Source organism: Cyphellophora attinorum, assembly GCF_001299255.1.
Source record: "Cyphellophora attinorum strain CBS 131958 chromosome Unknown Contig9, whole genome shotgun sequence".
NCBI lineage: Eukaryota > Fungi > Ascomycota > Eurotiomycetes > Chaetothyriales > Cyphellophoraceae > Cyphellophora > Cyphellophora attinorum.
The window spans coordinates 224,774-243,366 of record NW_017253237.1 but is presented as its reverse complement, the minus strand read 5'-3'; the positions used below and the strand labels follow the sequence as shown (position 1 = coordinate 243,366).

The 18,593-nt window shown below is 52.6% G+C and overlaps 8 protein-coding genes across 8 annotated transcripts; 5 read left to right on the top strand and 3 right to left on the bottom strand.

Moving 5' to 3' along the window:
* Positions 1–649: 649 nt before the first annotated feature.
* Positions 650–2,883, bottom strand: AB675_9094 (Meiosis protein mei2; the record flags this gene model as incomplete). The annotated part of the gene is made up of 5 exons (XM_018149600.1): positions 650–1,186; positions 1,241–1,320; positions 1,367–1,937; positions 1,989–2,685; positions 2,738–2,883. 5 exons carry the CDS (start codon positions 2,881–2,883, stop codon positions 650–652), a joined length of 2,031 nt encoding a protein of 676 aa, XP_018001354.1.
* A 2,194-nt stretch (positions 2,884–5,077) lies between these two features.
* Positions 5,078–6,140, top strand: AB675_9093 (Exocyst complex component sec15; the record flags this gene model as incomplete). Its single annotated transcript, XM_018149599.1, has 2 exons — positions 5,078–5,128; positions 5,181–6,140. The coding sequence occupies 2 exons, from the start codon at positions 5,078–5,080 to the stop codon at positions 6,138–6,140; spliced, it is 1,011 nt and encodes a 336-aa protein (XP_018001620.1).
* Positions 6,141–6,328: 188 nt separating this feature from the next.
* On the top strand, positions 6,329–7,480 carry AB675_9092 (Exocyst complex component 6; the record flags this gene model as incomplete). Its single annotated transcript, XM_018149598.1, has 1 exon — positions 6,329–7,480. One exon carries the CDS (start codon positions 6,329–6,331, stop codon positions 7,478–7,480), a length of 1,152 nt encoding a protein of 383 aa, XP_018001625.1.
* A 1,126-nt stretch (positions 7,481–8,606) lies between these two features.
* Positions 8,607–9,275, top strand: AB675_9091 (uncharacterized protein; the record flags this gene model as incomplete). The annotated part of the gene is made up of 1 exon (XM_018149597.1): positions 8,607–9,275. The coding sequence occupies one exon, from the start codon at positions 8,607–8,609 to the stop codon at positions 9,273–9,275; it is 669 nt and encodes a 222-aa protein (XP_018001659.1).
* A 418-nt stretch (positions 9,276–9,693) lies between these two features.
* On the bottom strand, positions 9,694–11,844 carry AB675_9090 (uncharacterized protein; the record flags this gene model as incomplete). Its single annotated transcript, XM_018149596.1, has 1 exon — positions 9,694–11,844. The coding sequence occupies one exon, from the start codon at positions 11,842–11,844 to the stop codon at positions 9,694–9,696; it is 2,151 nt and encodes a 716-aa protein (XP_018001520.1).
* A 753-nt stretch (positions 11,845–12,597) lies between these two features.
* AB675_9089 (uncharacterized protein) lies at positions 12,598–13,500 on the top strand (the record flags this gene model as incomplete). Its single annotated transcript, XM_018149594.1, has 1 exon — positions 12,598–13,500. One exon carries the CDS (start codon positions 12,598–12,600, stop codon positions 13,498–13,500), a length of 903 nt encoding a protein of 300 aa, XP_018001680.1.
* Positions 13,501–13,911: 411 nt separating this feature from the next.
* On the top strand, positions 13,912–16,868 carry AB675_9088 (uncharacterized protein; the record flags this gene model as incomplete). The annotated part of the gene is made up of 3 exons (XM_018149593.1): positions 13,912–14,204; positions 14,256–15,204; positions 15,285–16,868. The coding sequence occupies 3 exons, from the start codon at positions 13,912–13,914 to the stop codon at positions 16,866–16,868; spliced, it is 2,826 nt and encodes a 941-aa protein (XP_018001415.1).
* Positions 16,869–17,403: 535 nt separating this feature from the next.
* On the bottom strand, positions 17,404–18,311 carry AB675_9087 (rRNA-processing protein fcf2; the record flags this gene model as incomplete). Its single annotated transcript, XM_018149592.1, has 2 exons — positions 17,404–17,778; positions 17,985–18,311. The coding sequence occupies 2 exons, from the start codon at positions 18,309–18,311 to the stop codon at positions 17,404–17,406; spliced, it is 702 nt and encodes a 233-aa protein (XP_018001407.1).
* Between the last annotated feature and the right edge of the window lie 282 nt (positions 18,312–18,593).

Genomic DNA, 18,593 nt, shown 5'->3' with positions numbered 1-18,593 from the left:
CCATCGAACTTCTGGTAGAACACATCGAGAAACTGTCAGAGACATGTGTGGTGATCTACCTTCTTCGTGGTGAGGAACATCGATGTCAAAGATGACATTTGAAAAAGCAAACTCCTTTCCATCGCCTTCGCGGTAGTCGGACCCGATAGTCGAGATTTGGTGGAAACGCCGTTGACTCCGAGGCTGATGTCGAATGGATAAAAGCAAAATGTGCTGATCGAGAAGTGAAAGTGAGAAGCACCCTGTAGCAAGATTCGATGCCCAATGAGCTGAATCAAGTCGTACCCTGGGGCTCTCCAGACTGTGCAACAGGTGGGACCAGAGCGATCAATGGTCAATCCTGCGTCGATGACAAGTCTCAAAAAGGGTGATAGAGATGCTGACCCAAGAACGGTGGTCGAAGATTCAGAGGTCGATAGTGGTGAGTGCCGGGTTGAAGTCCATGCATAGAAGGATGCATTGGCACAGACTGTTGCAACTCCATCTCAGCGCCAGGAGTTCCACGATCGTACTGAGATCGACGACGACGTTGCTCCTCGCGATATGCTTGACCTTGACGAGGTGCAAAGAGGCCTGTGGAGAATACTGTTAGTATTCGTTGAGGCAAATGAATGGACGGATGAGATGGGTGGGCTCACAAGGGTGGTGATCAACGTCGGGGCTTGGGCTTGGGGTTGGGGTTGTCCCAGGTCTCAGTGCTGGACTCATCACTGGAGTCTTGACGACTGCCTCGACGAGATCCAATGGGACCAAAGTCTGTGCGACGACGAGTTTCAGTTGGACTGGACTCGTTGTTGCGACGAGGAGGAGCTTGGGTTCCATTGCCACGGTTGTCGTGATTCAATGGGGAAGGGAAGGCTACATGGCCACGAGCGGGCTGACCATGATATCCGGTTTGAGGATTCCAGACAGGATAGGATGGACGGCCAACCATGGAAGTAGGGATGCCATACACGTGCTGACTTGGAGGGTTGTAGGGTGGAGTGGGTGGGAAACGGTGAGGGGCGGTGTAGCCGTAGTGATGAGTGCCTTGGGTGCGGGGACCGGGCATGTAGAAGCCGCGCTGACGACGACCAGGACGGATGAACAAACCAATGGAATCAGCGTTCTCCATAGAACGACGCAACTTCCACGAATTGTCGCAAGGTGGGAAAGCCTCAGGAAGACCAGTGCCGACTTCGAAGAGCTGTAGAACGTCAGTCAGTGATTAAGTCGAAATGACGATAGTGAGGTCACTCACCTTCGGGATGAAGTCAGGATGCTCAAACATGACAGAGGAGTTGCGGAACTTCTGGACGAGGTTCTCACGACCTTGGATAGCTGGAAGATGTCAGCGACAGAAGTTCAGGGAGAGGATAGCACTGACTGGCATAAGAGATCTGAGCTTGTTTCGAGGAGTTGAACATAGTCCAGCGACGACGTTGACGGGCCTGAGCGAATGGAATGATATCCTCGGGAGTAGCAAAGTTGATGAATGCATAGCCAACGTTGCACTGGTTGGCAAAATCGATACGAAGGTACATGAAGTCGTATCGTCCGTGGCTAGTGATGTCGAGCATAGCTTTTAGCTGGTGACAGTTGACGCGGTTTGGAACGTTGCGCAACATGACAGTGGTGCGAACATCAGTACCAGCTTGAATGGCGTAGACATCGATCGAGTTTTCTTCGTCGCGAGACGAGCCACGGTATTGATTGCCGTAGCCAGAAGGAAACATGAAATCATGATCGTTGATGGCAGGAGAACCATAGAATTCAGCATGACCGCGTTGAGGAGGGCCGTAAGAGGAGACCATGGAGCGACCAGTGACGCTTGGGCCAAAGCTGGAGTCATCATACTCATCGATGGAGTGACCGTATCCACCATGAGTCGGAGAAGTTGATGGAGTGTAGGGACCATGGAGAACTGCTTGGTAGCGCTCGGCTTCCAAGCGAATGCCCTATACTCTGGTATCAGCATCAACGTTGTGCTGTGGGAGAACATCACGTACCTTGTGTTCGAACTCGTGCATGCGGACGATCTCTGTGGCAGTATGAATGTCGTAGAACTCCACGCGGAGCTTACGGCAGCGAAGCTGCTGGTGGTCGAGGAGTTGGCAAGCCTTGATCTTGACACGGCAGACGGCTTGGAGAGTCTGCTTGAAGATGCTGATGATGGAAGGGGTTTGGATAGGGCGAGCATACTCATTCCACATCATGTCGAATGTGACCTGGCCGTCGAAGTTGCTGGTCTTGGTGTCTGGAAAGCCTCGAATGCGAGCTACGGCTTTGGGTTCAAGGTAAGACACATCAGCGTCGTCGATGTTATCAACGATGATGTCAAAGGCCTTCTGCGCATCACGGATGTCGTCGAAGCGGACCAAACACTTTTCGCCGGGTTCAACGAAACCGGTGGATTCGATGGCGAGAATCATGAGACGAGCAGTGTTGAGGAGCTTGACAATGCGAGCCTTCATGCCGCTGTCGAGGTCTTGAGAGTGCTTCTGAACCAAGATAGCACGCTTTGGCTGTCCAGCATCGCTGGAGAAGGCCTCGTCTTGAGCAACCACAGCTTGGTGGCTGGAGAGTTGAGCATTGTTGAAAAGCTGATGTCCAGGAGTGAACTCAGCGGCAGTAGGAGACAAGCCAACGAGAGGACGACGACTGTAGCCGGCAGGGACCTCGAGGAAAGGATCGTTGGTGCGGCTGCTGCTTGAGCGTTAGCTTCGAAGTAGGGGGTTAGAACGCTTGAAGAACTTACGTCTTCTCCTGGGAGAGGCTCAGGCCGCCAACGGCAGCAACAAGATCATCTTCGGTCACCGTCGTATCGACGGTGTTCTTGGTGGATGGGGTGGGAGCCGTACCCTCGTTGGAGGGCGGGCTGGAAGGAAAGTGGTTGGACCGCATCTTTGCCGATGCTTGAGGACCGTTAGCTGTTGAATCGCAAGAGAGAATGTGTAGAAGGAAGCTAAATAGATGCAGTGTTTGGGATGAATGTCGAGGGTCAAAGCTGGGATATGAAGACCTGGGATGAAGACAAAGTAATGAAAGTTGAATTTGAATCTGAGAGACGAATTGTGTGCAGTGATGGTCTCGATGCAAGCTGAGGCCTTGAAGCTGGGACATGAAAGCTGGCAGTGAGACCTGGGCCATGAAGTTTTTGATTCAATGGTCCTCATTTACCATGACATTAGGAATTGCAGGCGATGAAAGACAACTGTGACGACTATGCAATGAATGTATGCTTACCAGGAGAAGCGAAGGAATGACTGCCGTGCAGTCGAACGAGTGTCTGATGGTAAAAAGAAAGTAAAGAGAGAGAATGAGGATGAAAGGTTGAAGAAGAGGAGAGAAGAAAGAGAGAGAATTCGCAGACTGAAATGTGCGAAGAAGTAGACTCATGCAAGGCAATCACGAGGGCAAATCGAGGCAATGACGACCCACAATGCTTCCTAGGCCAATAGGAGAACCAGGATGGCCTGCATGACACGAAGAGAACCGTTGAACTAAGCCATAGAGGGCCTAGGGACCACAGGAAGGCGGTTTTTGCCAGTAAATTAGAGCCTTCTGACTCTTAGGGCGGGGCTGGCCCGGCCACGTGGGACGGAGGCGGCGACTAGTAAGTCCGGAACCTCACGAAATCGACATTGAGCACGCCAGATGGGAGCACAAGAGGCCCTGAACGCGCTGAAATAGTCCAAGGATGGCTTAGATGTTAGCATAAGTAGATGTAACCCTCAGCTAGACTCGTCCGTGAATGAAGACTCCTATCCAAGTAGACCGACGACGTTGCTATGCAACGATGGTGCAGCCAGAGACCAGCCCGACAGAATTGGAAGTAAAGGTTGCAGCATCAGGCAGTTGTCATCATGACAACTCACGGAGAAGCCAGTGTATGCAACATGGCAAAGTATCCTTTCGAGTAGCAGCCCAATGGTTTCCAGGACAATCGACAAAGTGCCACTTGCTGCGACGTGAGACAAGTCCAGAAACCCAGCCGGACGAAGGCCTCAGTATGCCCGCGCTCCAGCGCAGACTCGGTTGAAGAAGCCACTGCCAGCGCACTAGGTACTCTGCCAGAGCGAGGCCTCACTCGGTAGGATCTCTCAGCCCACTTCCCGAGGCGTCCCATTGAGTTGACCAGTAGAGTCATACGAAGCCGGTAAAGCACACTTGCATTCTCTTCGAATCTGCCTGTTACCTTGCCGAGACACCGGACCACAGCTGCGTCGCCCAATCCAGCTATTGGCATGGATTCAATCACCAGCCGCCGTCGTCATAAAGATGGAGTTGCTGTTGTCCAGCTTGACAAACCAGGTACACGAACCGTCCAGTCGTTCCGCTCCAAGGCAATACGCGTCCTCGCAGAAGCAAGCGGTTCAATTCGCAGCAGTGCGAAAACCGCAAGCTTCAAAAAGCTGAGCTGAGCGGTCCACTACCGAGTCCGAGAACGAGACAGTCTATCTCGTGTCCGTCGCGTCCGTCTGAGTGTCCTCGGCAATGCCCTCGACCTCTTCGAGGCGTGTGGTGCACCGATCAAGAGAGGGCAGGCTTGCTTTGGTCATAAGTCATCTTGGGGAGAACTCACACCATATTCAGTGCTAAGGGGAGCCTTTGAACACTGGTTAGTCTTCATGTTGGGCATTGGTGAGCAGGGGTGATTCAAGCAAGAGGAGGATTGTCTACGTTCAGTTGCTATCAGGGTTAGAAGAACTACAATTGAGGTTGCTTTTGTCTCTTGTCTTCAGTACAGGCTAAACGCATTGTGGTCAAGCGTGTGGATATCATCTCCGTTGCCAGGTGGTCCAAGCTTCAACTTCAGTCAATGGTGTTGGTCACGTGAGTGGAGGTGAAATGAGAGGAATCGGCATCCCTGAGTAGGCTTCATTCAACATACATGCCACAAGTTTCGCCCTTCGGATTCTACAATCAACAAGTCAGCGAAATACACTCGCGACCAGCGACCAGTCTTCCACATCGATGATCTGACCGTCGCGGTCGTCGTTGAGCTCGCGAGGCGATTGGTTTTGGGCTGATTGCAACTTTCGCATGACGGCTCACTCAAGTTGACGCCGGCCCACAGCGGCCATCGGGCTTCGCGATGCCGTCTATGGCAAAGCCACGAAACGACCCCTCAGATGTGTTGAAACAGGTCCGCCTCATCGCACACCGACACCAAGCTCCAAAGACTGACTCGTGTCCAGATCGTGACCTCGTCGTCAGACACCGACTATGTAGATCAACTGATTCCGTCACTACGGGAGGCCAGCTACAGCAACAAGACTTCGCGTCTTCTCGGCGTCCTCTCCGAATTCGCGGCAGGCAGGGAGGCTGAGATCGAGCGACAGTGCAACACTAATCATCAAGAATTCGTGAACTCCGTGAACCAGCTCTTGCGTATCCGAGAGGGGACCGTCAATCTCACAAATGAGATCCTTGATCTCAATCAGTCGATTCAAAGCAGCACGGAGAAGCTCGTTGACCAAAAGAAAGCCCTCGTGGAATCTCGCGGCGTTCGACAGAACATCAACGAAGCGAACCAGGCTCTGCAGGACTGTCTGGAGGTGCTCCGCCTGGCGAATCAAGTCCAGGAGTTGCTAGATAAGAAGCAGTACTATGCTGCTTTGCGGGCGTTGGATGAATTGCAAAGCGTACATCTGCGCAATGTGAGCCACTACAAGCTCAGCGAGATTATTCAGCAGTCTGTTCCCGAGACTCAGAAAAAGATCGCCAATGAGGTCATGAAAGATCTCAACACCTGGTTGTTCAGGATCAGAGAGATCTGCCAATACCTTGGGGAGCTGTCATTCTATCACACAGATCTGCGCAAGCAACGTCAGAAGGAACGGGCTGAGAAGACGCCCTACCTCAACCAATTCAAGCTCAATTCGGCAATCGAGTTAGTGGCAGACGAAAGCGAGGAGTATGACCTACTCAAGAATGACGATCTTGAGATCGACTTCACGCCTCTGCTGGAGGCTCTTCATATCCACCGCTCCCTCGATATGATGGACACGTTCAAGGCCGATTACGCTACAAACCGCAAGGGACAGCGGGATCTCATCCTTGCAGAGTCCGTCACGCTTATGGAAGAAGATCTGTCCTCATTGCATAACATGCTCGAGAACGTTGCGGCTTCGCCATCATGGAGAGAGCGACCATGAAAAAAGTACCGGATTTGAGAACGTCCATAGAAGTGGACGAGCTTTGGGACTCGTTGTGTCAGCGATCGATCACCGCGATAAGCAAGACACTCCCCCAGGTCGACAACGCCGAGCATCTGTTAAACATCAAGAACCTTGTGTCATTGTTCATCCAGACGATGAACAGCTTTGGATATGGAACAGCAGCAATGTCGAACTTTCTACTCGTACTATTCGATCGTTACGCTGAACTGCTTAAGCAGCGGTTCTCTGAAGACTTCGTCGAGATAGTATCAACGGATGACTACATGCCCATGCCCATTCAAAACGCCGAGGAGTACGAGAAGGTCGTCAACGTCAGTTGGTACACTCCGGATCGACCTGTCGACCAGATGGCATTTCCAACGGTCTTTCCCTTCTCACAAATGTATCCATTGTGTTGTATCGACATTCGCAACTTCCTCAACCAATTCTACTTCTTCTCCGACAACGAGGCCCCCACGCCAAATCCTCTTTCGTCTGTCATTGACAGCCGCCTTCGGACTTCGCTGGACGATCTTCTCACTACGAAGGTTTGCGCGTCTTTGGTCAGCAAGCTATCATCGCAGTATCTCGGGCAGGTCGTACAGATCCTCATCAATTTGACGCACTTCTCAACAGCTTGTTCAGAGCTCGAAACACTGCTATGCACCATTCCCACTCAGCCCACCACTGCCAACACGAGCCTCGTCCTCAGTGCCACAGCACAATTTCAAACGCACCAGAAAACAGCAGAAAATCGTATATTTGAGCTGGTCAATTTGAAGGTCACGGACCTCATTGATACCGCAGACTACGACTATATGATGCGGCAAGCACCATCAGAGCCAAGTTCATACATCCTGACGCTCACGAACTATCTGTCCAATATCCTCACAACAGTGCTCATATCCTTGCCGACAGAGCTAAAAGATCTTATGCTGTTCAACGCAATCTCTCATACCGCATCGCAGATTCTAGCGCAGCCACTGTCACCAGACGTAACCAAAATCAGTCCGCATGCTGTCAAGCAAATGTCCATAGATGTCCAGCACTTCGCCGACTATGTTCGCACTCTTCCCAACAACCTCATCCTGCTCGAATCGCTCGACGAGCTTAGCCAAACGATTGCGCTTATGTCCACGGACCAGCCGGAAGAATTTTATGATAACAGTCTTCGCAACAAGAAGTATGGCTCGGTCGACCCGCTGAAGGGTCCGCAGCTTTTGGAGAAATTGGTGCCGATGAGCGAGGTCAGTCCTCTGAGCAGGGAGTCGGGCGGGTTATCGGGCGGCGGTCGTATGGCAGCTTTTCAGCAGAGGTTCATGCAGAGCGGGCGGTAGGGATCGTTCCGGCGTTCATGCTCAAGTGGGCTATCGAGAAGTCAGTATCGTTAGACTGCTGAAAGTACAGAGAGGCAATGGGACCATAGGATTGAGTTAGGATTGCTGCAGCGGAACCTTATCCCTGTAGAACAAGGGAATTTGTCCTAGGTATTGCTTACTGGCATGAAGACCCTCTGCACACAGCACAAACATCTGCACCTCTTTCTGGTATCTGGGGCGGTCTGTGACTCCCTGCCATGAGGTTCTCTGCCCAAAGAAACTGTGCTAGGCTTGGGCTCAGCTTAAAACAGTGGTAGCCTTGCACGTCTTGGCATTAGGCAAAGCATATCAATTTGCGACGTCGCCCCCCTATGTTGTAAGTTGATATGTCTATTCAGATATGAATGCCGTCTGCCACACCCGAAATACTTCAACAGAGCCGAAGGATGTAGTCGCCAGACTTTATGACGTTCGAGCCCGTTTTACACGAAGCCGACCCCCGTCTTCCCAATTCCTCTGCATGCCTTCCCTACCCGCTGCTAGAATCTATGATCCGCCCTCCAGCCTCCCAGTAGTCGCCAGAACCTGTTTCCAAGACTCTCAGAACCCTGCTCCTCCGTTCCGGCACTGAATCACGATGGTAACTGCTCTAGAAGCAAGTGAAGCACTAGGGACACTCCACAACTCTGGGCAAAACCAGCACTGACGTTCCTAGCTTACCCACTTCCGATCAGAAGAGCCAATCCAGAGGCCTCGAGAGTCTATCTGTATCAGTGACTACAGGTCCACTTCCGTTGTAGCTGTATCTCGGGCATTCATCGCGTCTTGAGCGCCCTTCTCGGTCAATGAATGGCTCTAGTTCGCTCTTCAATACACTGCTGAGTTTCTTGACCTGTGGCAGCAGTCTTCTTCTCTCGACTATATAAGCACGCCCATGTCTCCTCTCAGGTCTGGATTTTGACAGACACAGACCGCCCGCCATAGAACACGATCAGCCGTCGATTCGCCTGACTATCTTACTAAAGCTCACAGGTCTACACTACAAGCAGGCTGCTTATCGCGAGCAAATCCAGACCGAACTAAGTAAGCATGGTGACATACTGTTGGACGTGTACTAACAGCGAGCAGTCCAGAGACATCAAAAATGTCTACCTCCGCCTCCTCTTCCGGACCATCGTCCGGCCAGACTTCCTCTTCCTCTCCCGCCAACACAATCTCCTCTACCACGATCGCGAAGCCCGGTGAGGTAGTGACGATAACCACAGCAACGGTGATCAACACCGCAAGCAATCCTGACGGCACCACCACCACTACAACCACTACAACCACCACAAACAACACCACTCCAGCCGACAAGAAGAAGAAAAAGAACAAGGAGAACAAGAAGAGGAAGGAGAAGAAGAAGAATAAGAAGAAGCAAAAGATCGAGCCTCGCCTGCCGCAAGAAATCATCAACAAGATCCTCTACCACGTCGTCGAGTCCCTAGAATTTCCTGCCAAACAGCGCATCTACACCGGCGACCAGCCCTACCCTCTTCAGGTCACTCACCCTCTTCGCGACCTCCTCACAGTTAGCAAGCACTGGAAGGCCGAGATCGAGAAGTGCATTGCCGAACGGTTTCCCAGTGGCCGATTCATCGTTGCTGTCACTCAGTGTGCACGTCGTGCCACCGCCATCAGCACTAACATCCCAATCGTGACTGCAATTGCAGCGCACTGGCCCTATCGAGCAGCCATATTGGTTAGTCGCGGAGTTCAGCGCGGTGGGAGGGTCTGGGCTCATTGGCGAGGGTCGAACATGAGATGGGGTTGAGGAAGGAGGAGTATGGTGCGAAGTCGCAACATCAGGCAGGAAAGGGGCGGGTATGGTGGAAGGATTGGGTGTGCAAGAGCTCTGAGATCGGAGCAGCAGTCAGCCAGCTTACTGAAGTGACGCAAAGCAAGGAAGAAAGCTTACTTGGGCAGAATGAGCAAAATGAGGTGCGTTGAACCTGAAATGCCCTCTTTGAGTAAATCTTTTTCCAAAGGGCGTTAGTGGCATCCATGACCAGACTCAGGTGAAGTCTGTCACTTCACAACGGTTTTGCATCGTCACAGTTCATTGGAACTTGGTCCCTCGGTTCTCAGAGTCCCTTGCCAGGCTCGAATACCAATGAAAGACAATTCATCAGAAGCTGTTGAAGGTCTTGAATAATGCTCCGAATCGAACTGCCCTCGAGTCTTGCTCGTACTCATCGGACTCTATGCTGATTCGGGTCCTCGTCGGCGAGCCTGCTGATTCGCTGCCATATCCTGATTGCTTCTTCACGACCACCGAGATCCGCGTAACTCTGCGAAGTTGTGAGACGGGCGCCCTGCGAAGCACCCTGATCGGGGACTGGCTCTGCCTCGTCGCCACCTGCGTCGTCTCTGTACCGAGAAGACACGTCACTAACGCTGCTGATGCTGCTCTGCCTACTTCGAGCAGCGGTCGGGAGGAAACCATGCGACGTCTCTCTTGCCGAGATGGAGCTCACCCGACTTCTCGCGCCAGGTGCTTTACGATTTGGTGCTAGGCTATCACGGGTGGTCTGCTCTTCTTGCAGTGCGAGCCTTTCTTTCTCCTGGTCCTGGCTCAGCAAGTTCTCGATCTCTAAAGCAGTTGCATCCTCCTCCGCAATCTGCTGTTGTATATTGCGCCATTTAGCTCTCGATCTTTTACATCCCTTGATGAGGAAGTACAGTGCAACGCCGAGCACGACCGATCCAACGATGGGCAATGCAATCTCCAAGCCGAGCTTTCGTGCTCTGCTCATGCCTTGTGCTGGCTTCAGGGCATTGACCTCGTCCAGTGCACGTCCGTCCACATCCAAGGTCCAGATAGGCAACACGCTGGACCAGCTCTTGGTCCAAGCATTCGCTTCGAGCACCTCGGTCGTTCGATTTGCAATGGTTCCATTGGAGGCAACTTTCACATCCTTGCCATGTTCAGCTATATAATCCGGGCCAGGTGCTTGCGCCAGCCAATGTTCGGCCAGTATTCCGGGCTCGTCGGTGAAATGGTGGTTGGCTGCGACGAAGGCTGCCTGGAAGAAGGGACGTCCAAGTCGATAGTAGCCAGACCGGCGCTTGTCCCACTCCGAAGTGGAGCATGGGAAGTAGCGAGCTGGAGGCAGAAGAGTTCCGTTCGCAGCCCGCATCGAGGAATGATAGTTATGCTGAAGCTGAGCCAGAGGTATCTTGATTGATATTGTTGGCGCAGCACCGTTCCGATATGAGGTGCCATAGTCGAAGGTGTCGTCGGGACTGTAGCCCACCATCTCAAACTCGAGAAACGTCGGGCTCCGAAAGATCGGATCGTCGGCCTCGTTTGTCCACAGATAGAGGTTACGCGTTTCGTCAAATTCGAGGCCGAGCATCTCGGCGAGAGGGTCGCAAATACGACTGTTGAGGTGGAAGTAGGGCGCGCCTGGGTCAAGGATAATGTTATCGATGGTCGAAGCGGAGTCTACTGTGTAGCGCAAACGTGGATCCTGCTTGTATGGTCCCTGCGGGTAGCTATTGTTCTTGAACATCAAGCTGTCCAGGGGTAAGAAGCCGGCCTTCACGCCGATATTGACATTCGTGATTGCGAGACCGCTGTAAGAGAACCAAGATTCCCCAGCAAATCCTGTTTGACCTGCGTTCACAAGGTTTCCGAGTATTCGATTGTTGTCGTAGCCTCCCATGACCAAGGAGCCGGGCACGTTTGGCTCAACTGACCCACCGTGAATGCTGAAGAACTCGGACTCGGTCTGCCCAGTTTCGACCAGTCTTGCGGCGGTGTAGGGAAGCGAGAAGAGTCCGGTGAGAAGTGGACTTTCCATTGAGTTGTTAGACATGAGTGCTATGGGATGATCGATAACATAGCTGGGCATGAGAACATGGAGTTCGCCTGGTATCGTTATATTGACATCCTCCAGTGAGTATTGCCCGCCCTCCAACGCCATGACTTTCCCAACATCAAGGCTTCTACTATTATTGTAGAACTCAGTAGTATTCGTCCACGGTCGACTATAGTTGACAGGAGTATTGTAGAGTGTCTCCGTAGGTCCAGAGGCGTTCGCTTCATAGAAGCGAGGATATGTCACCTCGGAACACTGGTAAGTGTCATTTGTGACAGCATCGCCGCACTGCTGTGGCCGGATCAAGACCGACGCATTCAGAAATGTTGGATATAGCTGCAACGCGTCCTGGCCATCACTGTACAGGACCTCAATGACTGGCCACGGGCCATCGATACCAACACTATCCAATTGGGCTGCCGAGCTACTGATGCCGATTTCTGTGGTTTCTAATGCCGCGCAGTGCCATGCGATAGCGAATGCCACGATGCAGCATCGTGTCGCAATAGAGTACGCCATAGCAGGGAAAGCCAGTGCGACAGCATTTCGGTTGCCGCCATGAGGGGTTGACGACCATGTATGGCATGCATGATGGACGTAGCTTCAAGGAGACAGCTGTTGCACTGTCAGTCTGTCACGGATAGCAGTGCCGCAACAACAGCAGACCATGCTTGAACCCTGCTTCGAGCCGTCCTTTCGCCGCTGCGCCTCAACCAGGGGGCGACTTCGACAGTTGTCAAAATCTTGTGTAATGTCAGAAAGTCTTTTGCAACGTGCATGCCGGTTTGACACAGCCCCCTAGCTTGGGCGCTTAGCCCATAGCCTCTAACAATACAGTAGCCCTTCAAGTTCGCTACTTCTTCCTTCTGAGGCTGTGCGAGTTCGGGCAGTACATAGCGGTCGGACCATTCACCTCCAGGCAGCCCTGGAGGCGGTCAGATCTCAAATGACGCGCAATGAAATGGTCAGTCATCCTCTGGCCCCCAGCGCCTGACACAAAGATTTAGGCGTATCTATTTAGCCTGCAGCGCTAATGCACCTTTCATCAATGAAGGCCAGACCTGCGACAGATGTTGTATCTCATGGACAAGGTATCTGGATCTGCCTCACATAGCTGGACGAGCACTGTCGTCCTAATAATAATCATGCAGATCCAGATCAGAATCAATCTGGATCTGTGCCATTGTGGGTTGCGTGTCTTCGAGGCTCTTGAATAATGCACGGGAGTCAACTTCGATTCACTGACACTAGGTACCAACATGCTCGAGAACCATGCGGTCTTTCAAAGAGCTCACACAGCATGTCGTCTTCTTTGCGCCTAACCAGTACAGAACCCTCCGCGATTCACGTCGGCGGCGAGTGGAAGATGAGACCATTTTGTGGAATTCGGGGCTTTGGACTCGACTTCACCCTTCTTTGCAGCAGGGCTACAAGCTCTGTCTGAGTCTGGTAGCCGCTGTCTGGCTGCTCTGCCTGATATTCGCCATATGGGCAGGCGCAACTCATCCAGTTGGTGCCGGCTTTGTTGTCACGTTGCGGACTGGCAGCTGTTCCGCCGTCAGCAGATCAAATTTCTGGATTCATCTCCTCATCAACGCTGTCGCTTCGGCTATCTATGCCGTCTCTTCTTATGTCATGCAGAGATTGGCAGCTCCAACGCGTATCGATATCGACAATGCACACCGGGAGGCTTCTAGCCTCAAGATCGGATCGTTAGCGATATCAAACTTTAGTGTATTGAGCAAGAAGAAGCTGGCGACGTTCGCACTTCTCTGGTGCAGCTCCATGCCTCTGCATTTGATGTTCAATTCGGTAGTGGTCTACACGTCGACCAATTCAGAATGGAGTTCATATGTTGTTCGAATTACGAACAGCAACCTGCAGAACGCTAGAGCCAATGACTCTGTCATACATCGCGACCTTGTCAGATATTACGCCGGCTTCAACCTCGATGGAGTCCAGTACGATTATCCGAATTATGACCAGCGAGAGCTGTTACTTCAGATGATTGTACACCAGCAGCCACCACTTGTCCCACTGGCTCGTCAGCAATGCATCGAGAAGTACGCGACGGGCCTGAGTACGCAATGGAGTGACTTGCTCCTTGTGACAGAAGGTGACTCTGGGACAATCGTGACAAACAAAAGCCCCTATCCTCGCGACTTTCCGCAGTAAGTTTGCCCCTCTTCGTCACCGTGAGCCATCTCTCGAGAGGGAAAGACAGATCCATGTGTCGGATGGCAGGAATCATGGATGCTCGCTCGCTTGGTTTCCTGTTTTACTAGGCAAGGTGTTCATTGTTATAGAAGCCTTTCCTCGCCCTCTTCACGGCCACTTGGCGGCTGTCTGACCGCAATGCTGATTCCCTTTCGACTCTCTCCCCCGTCAACTTGTTACACGCTAACCAATGTCGGCCAAAAAAGGTCCAACGAACTTCCCTGGAGTTTCCTGTGTGGCCAGTCGGCTTCGACGACGGCATGCGATCCAGCTCAAATCAGCGAGAGCGCACAGTGGATCATCGACAACCAAGTCGTTAGCGAGTGCTTCGCGAGAGAACTGCCTGAGCAGTGCGAATTGAACGCGTCGATGGCTGTCATGATTGTTGTTCTGATCTGCATTACCGGAAAGCTGGTCGCTATGCTTCTAGCAATCGTGCTCAGCAGAGATCAACCCTTGATCACCATCGGAGACGCCATTGCGTCGTTCTTACAGCAGCCGAGCGACCTTCCGGAGGCAGAAGAGCTCAGGTACAAAGGCCCCTCAACCGTAAACGGCCAGCCACAGGCCATAGTCGTTCGCCGGTCCATCAAAGTCCAACAAGGACGCCGACATCCGGTCATGAAAGAGATGAAGAATGCGTTCGCTGCTCCGCTTGCGATGTAAGTTCTGCTCTCCTCGGCTCCTTCCCAGGCATTGCTAAACCTCAGCAGGGGACTCATAGGAGTAGGCCTTTCGTTTGGCCTCTTTGCCTACACGTACAAACAAACACACATCGCCTACAAAACCGCTTACAGTACCTTCGGTTTCTCAGAGATGTTTGCACTAGGCCTTGGACAACTACCTATCCTCTGGACCAGAGACTTGATGGGCCGCATCATGTCGTACAGCGACTCGAACAATCCTCACACATCCTACATCAACGGCGCTGTCCTAGCCAACCTGCCACAGCTCGCACTGAGCGCACTATACCTCACTCACAACAACTTCATCACTCGTCTCTGTGCCGCATTGGAGCTCCGGGGCTATACGCTCCGGCGACGAGGGCTCCGGGTATCAGCACCCATAAAGGGATCAGCTCAACGAAATTCCCACTTCCTTTCGGTACCACTGCGATGGAGTCTGCTCAATATCGCCATCTTCGTCATTCTCCATACCGTGATGTCTCAGACCTTGTTTCTGCATCGCGTCTATTCGCTATATCCGAACTCGTTCACCGACCCGAACGATATTGGGAAGTATCTGGTCTCAATGATCGGCTTCTCACCACTATCAGCATTTGTGTTATCCCTCCTGCTCTCGGCTTTGGTGCTCTTTATCATCGTCCTCGGAAGCTGGAGGATTGCCTGGCGCTTTCCCGACACGAGTGGGAACTCCTGGCAGATCGCCATCGCTTGCCGCCCGCCCACAGACACGAAAGACGCTCAGCTTGGGAAGGTGCGATGGGGTGTCGTGAGCAAAGACAAGGCCGACGGTCATGTACAGTGCTCTTTCAGCGGGTTACCAGTGAGACCGCCCGTTGTTGGTGAGCCGGTCGTTACGTACACGATTGGGAAGTTTGTCCAGCGCGCTGCACCAAACCCTGTACCACGGGTCCCCGTCAAGGAAACTGTGGTGGAGAGCACGGAACTCAGCCTCTTGACATCGCGGCAAAGTCAAGAGGTACGAGATAGACAAGTCTGAAAATAGTCTGCGGTAGACTTGATTGCACACACATGATTCAGTAGTGATCGGTCACGTAGCGCAATACCGCAGATGGTTTGCCTCTGCAATTCGACTCATCCATTCACGGTCACTGTCCCTCTCCCTTCTCCTTCCTCGCTGTCCACTATCTTCTCTTTACCTCCTCTCCTACTGTCCGTCCTCCTGCCGTGCCTCCGGCCTCTACTTTCTTGCTCCCTCCCTCCAGCACTGCTCGTGACGTCACCCATGCATTGCATACCTCCCCGAAGCCGAGAGTATTACAATTGCCAATCAATGTCACCTCGAATGCTACGTACTTCTCTGGGAAGATCAACAGTGCCAAGCTTGGTAACCTGCTTGGGTACTTTGTCGATACTATCCTTAAGCCTCTTCTTAGAAGACAGACAGAGCCCAGAGCAATGGTGCTAACCTACCACCTCCATCAACGCCATGCCGTGCCTCCACAAGCCAGCTTCTCACTGCCACCAGATTGTCCGTTCTCCATCACACGCTTGTATAAGAGCAACGACAACAACGCTGGTCGAGCGTCGCTCTGGCTGATTCGTGAGAACGACAAGTTCGGCGAGTTTCCACACATCTACGCCAAGGTCATTTCTGCCAGCGTTGACGAGGCAGGTGCAGATCCCGTAATCAGAGGTGTTGTTGTCCTAAGCGACACGGGCTGTGGGACAGAAGCCGCGCGCAAGCACCAGCGACCAAATGCCAATGAAGGTAACACGAGCAGCGACGATGTCCGGACTACACGCTGGAATCTACGTACATTCCTCGCCTACACCATAAACCCGCACGAAACCCTCCCATACCTGGTCATGACAACACACTGCCACTACGACCACATCCTCGGCCTCAGCCACCTCCTCCCCAAAACCTCAACACCTTCAACCTCATCACCCTTCTTCCCAGACGTCCAAGTCCTCGCCTCCACCAACGCCAAAACCTTCATCCAACCCTACCGCAACCTCCAAAAGCACAGCCTAAGCCCCGAGAGGGGAACCACAGCACCCAACTACCTCCCCTTCATCTCCACCTGGGCCGAAGACCAACACCAAGTGATATACACGCCCACCAACCCCAAACACCCGAAGATCGCAACGAACATCACCATCCTGACCACGCCAGGCCACACTCCCGACTCCCTCACCTGGTACGACGCGGACTCGCGCATGCTCTGTGTGGGGGACACCTTCTACGCCAAGACCAGCAGAGCTACGCAACGCGCGCCGTGGGGGGCTGAGCCGCCTATGCCTATCATGTTCGACGGGTACAGTGATCTGAAGATCTGGTGGGAGGAGTTGCGGAGGGTGTTGGAATGGGTGAGGGTGAAGAATCGGGAGCTTGATTCATACGACGATTTTGGTAAAGCTGGAAATGGACGGCGTGTGATACTTGCTGCGGCGCATGTGACCGTGGGCGACGACGCTGAGGTCGAAATACAGGCAGTGCTGCGGTTTATGGCGGAGGTGCTGAGGGATGAGGTATCGAAGGTGGAGCTAGAAGGCGGGAGGTGGCTGTGGGACCATGCGCTGGGAGGAGATGAGGTAGGCAAGTACAGTGTACTGGCGCCGTTGAGTTTGGTTGAGAGTGCTAGGAAGGAGATACCCGAGAAGCAGTGGCTGAGGTGAGCTTGATGAGAGGCGCCTCGGTGTCGTTAATGGCCAACAGCGTGCTGCTTCTTCTGATACCGATCAGTCCACGGTCTGCTTCGAGTGTGTTTGTGATTTGCCAGTGAGACTAGAGCGAGGTCGAATCAAATACCTTACATCAGGCAGCGATCTGAATCTGAGTCATGCAGAGAACAGTGAATGCTTCCCGGCCAGGTCAGTGAAGCTACCATTTCGGTTTGTCCCGGCCCTCCGCTTTTTCGAAGGGCTATAAGTAGTCGTCTTGCCCTCCACTTGATACGCTTTTTTCTATCACGACAACGAGGTTGTCTGGCGTGATTGTCATGCCTAGGTAGCTTCTACTGCTGCCTTGTGGGACGAGCAAGATCGTGGTTTCATTGATCCCTTCTCCGAGATCGCGTTGAAGAAGGTCGCATATAGTCGAGCCAAGGTATAGTTGACAGACGTAAATTAGAATCCAGACTGGCAGCTCCGCTGTCGAGTTGGCATAAACCAAACTCGAGGTCAGGATGCCTGAAACGACGGAAAGTGGCCTTCATCTCTTCTTCCTCTTCGCCATAAGCTTCTTGTAGTGCGCCTTCTTCCCACTGGTCTTCGCATCCTGGATCTCATTGTACTTTCGCTTGAAGCGCCCATTACTCTTCTCACCCACCATAGCCTCCTCAACAAAGTTCTTCGCCCTATCCTTCTTGTTGATGCGTGAAGAGTAGAACTCGGTAGGACCTTCGATGATGGTGCCAACCTGTGAGAACTGCGGAATCTTAGATTTCTTGGAGCTGGTCTTCTTGTAGTGCCGGTGAGGATCGAGGACAGAACGCATCTGGAGGAGTTGCAAGTCTCGCTTCAGACCAGGCGTGATGTTCGTGAGCGGCATGTTGAACCAGTCTTTGCCAGCATCGACAGGTCCATCCTATTGATACGCCATTAGTGGATGCCACAGATGGAGCTGATTTGCTTCGGGAATATTGTAACGGTAGTCAGAGTAACTATGATTTTCAAATATGAAAGACTCTCATGGAGGCAGGGTAATCTCAAAACGAGATACTGGTCTGCGTCGAGAAAGATTGGGATAAATTTCCTCATGTAAAGAGACAACCAGCACTGGTTTATACTCACATCCTTGGACTTCTGCTCCTTGACCTCAACCGACTTGAGTCTCAGCGCTTGCTGTTTGGTGGACAGCAGTTCCGGGGTAAGACGCGCAACGCCATCGCGCTCTTGTATCGCAGTCCGGTCGTTCAGATTATGTTGCAAGCGAGGTATCGGTTTCCGCTTGGCGAATTCGGGCTTCCTTTCGCTCAGTGACAAGTGTTCGTCATCGTCAGCGGGCACAACTGCATTTGCCGTGCTGGAAGCTGCTTTGAGCCTAGTCTCTGCTTCTTGAAGCAGAGACTCGATCTGATCATCCGTGAGCGTCTCTGTCTGCATAACGCTGACAGACATCGTGCTGCATCGTTTTCAACCGCAGATTAGTGGATGGAACGAGTAAGGTGTTTGGCAGATGCATTCGCAGAAGTGTGGCATTTCGCGGCCGCAACTTTTTTTGGGAGTTTTCGATATCACGTGAGTTGCCATAAGCCGCGTCTGCCCCGCCCTACACGCAGCGTACCTGCCGAGCTCGTTTCCAGCCATCTTCGATGCAGGCTGATGCAAGTTGCCAACACATCAGTGAGCCATACTAGACCTGGACAGCTGCCCAAACAATGAAGCTGGGTTTTCTGCGGC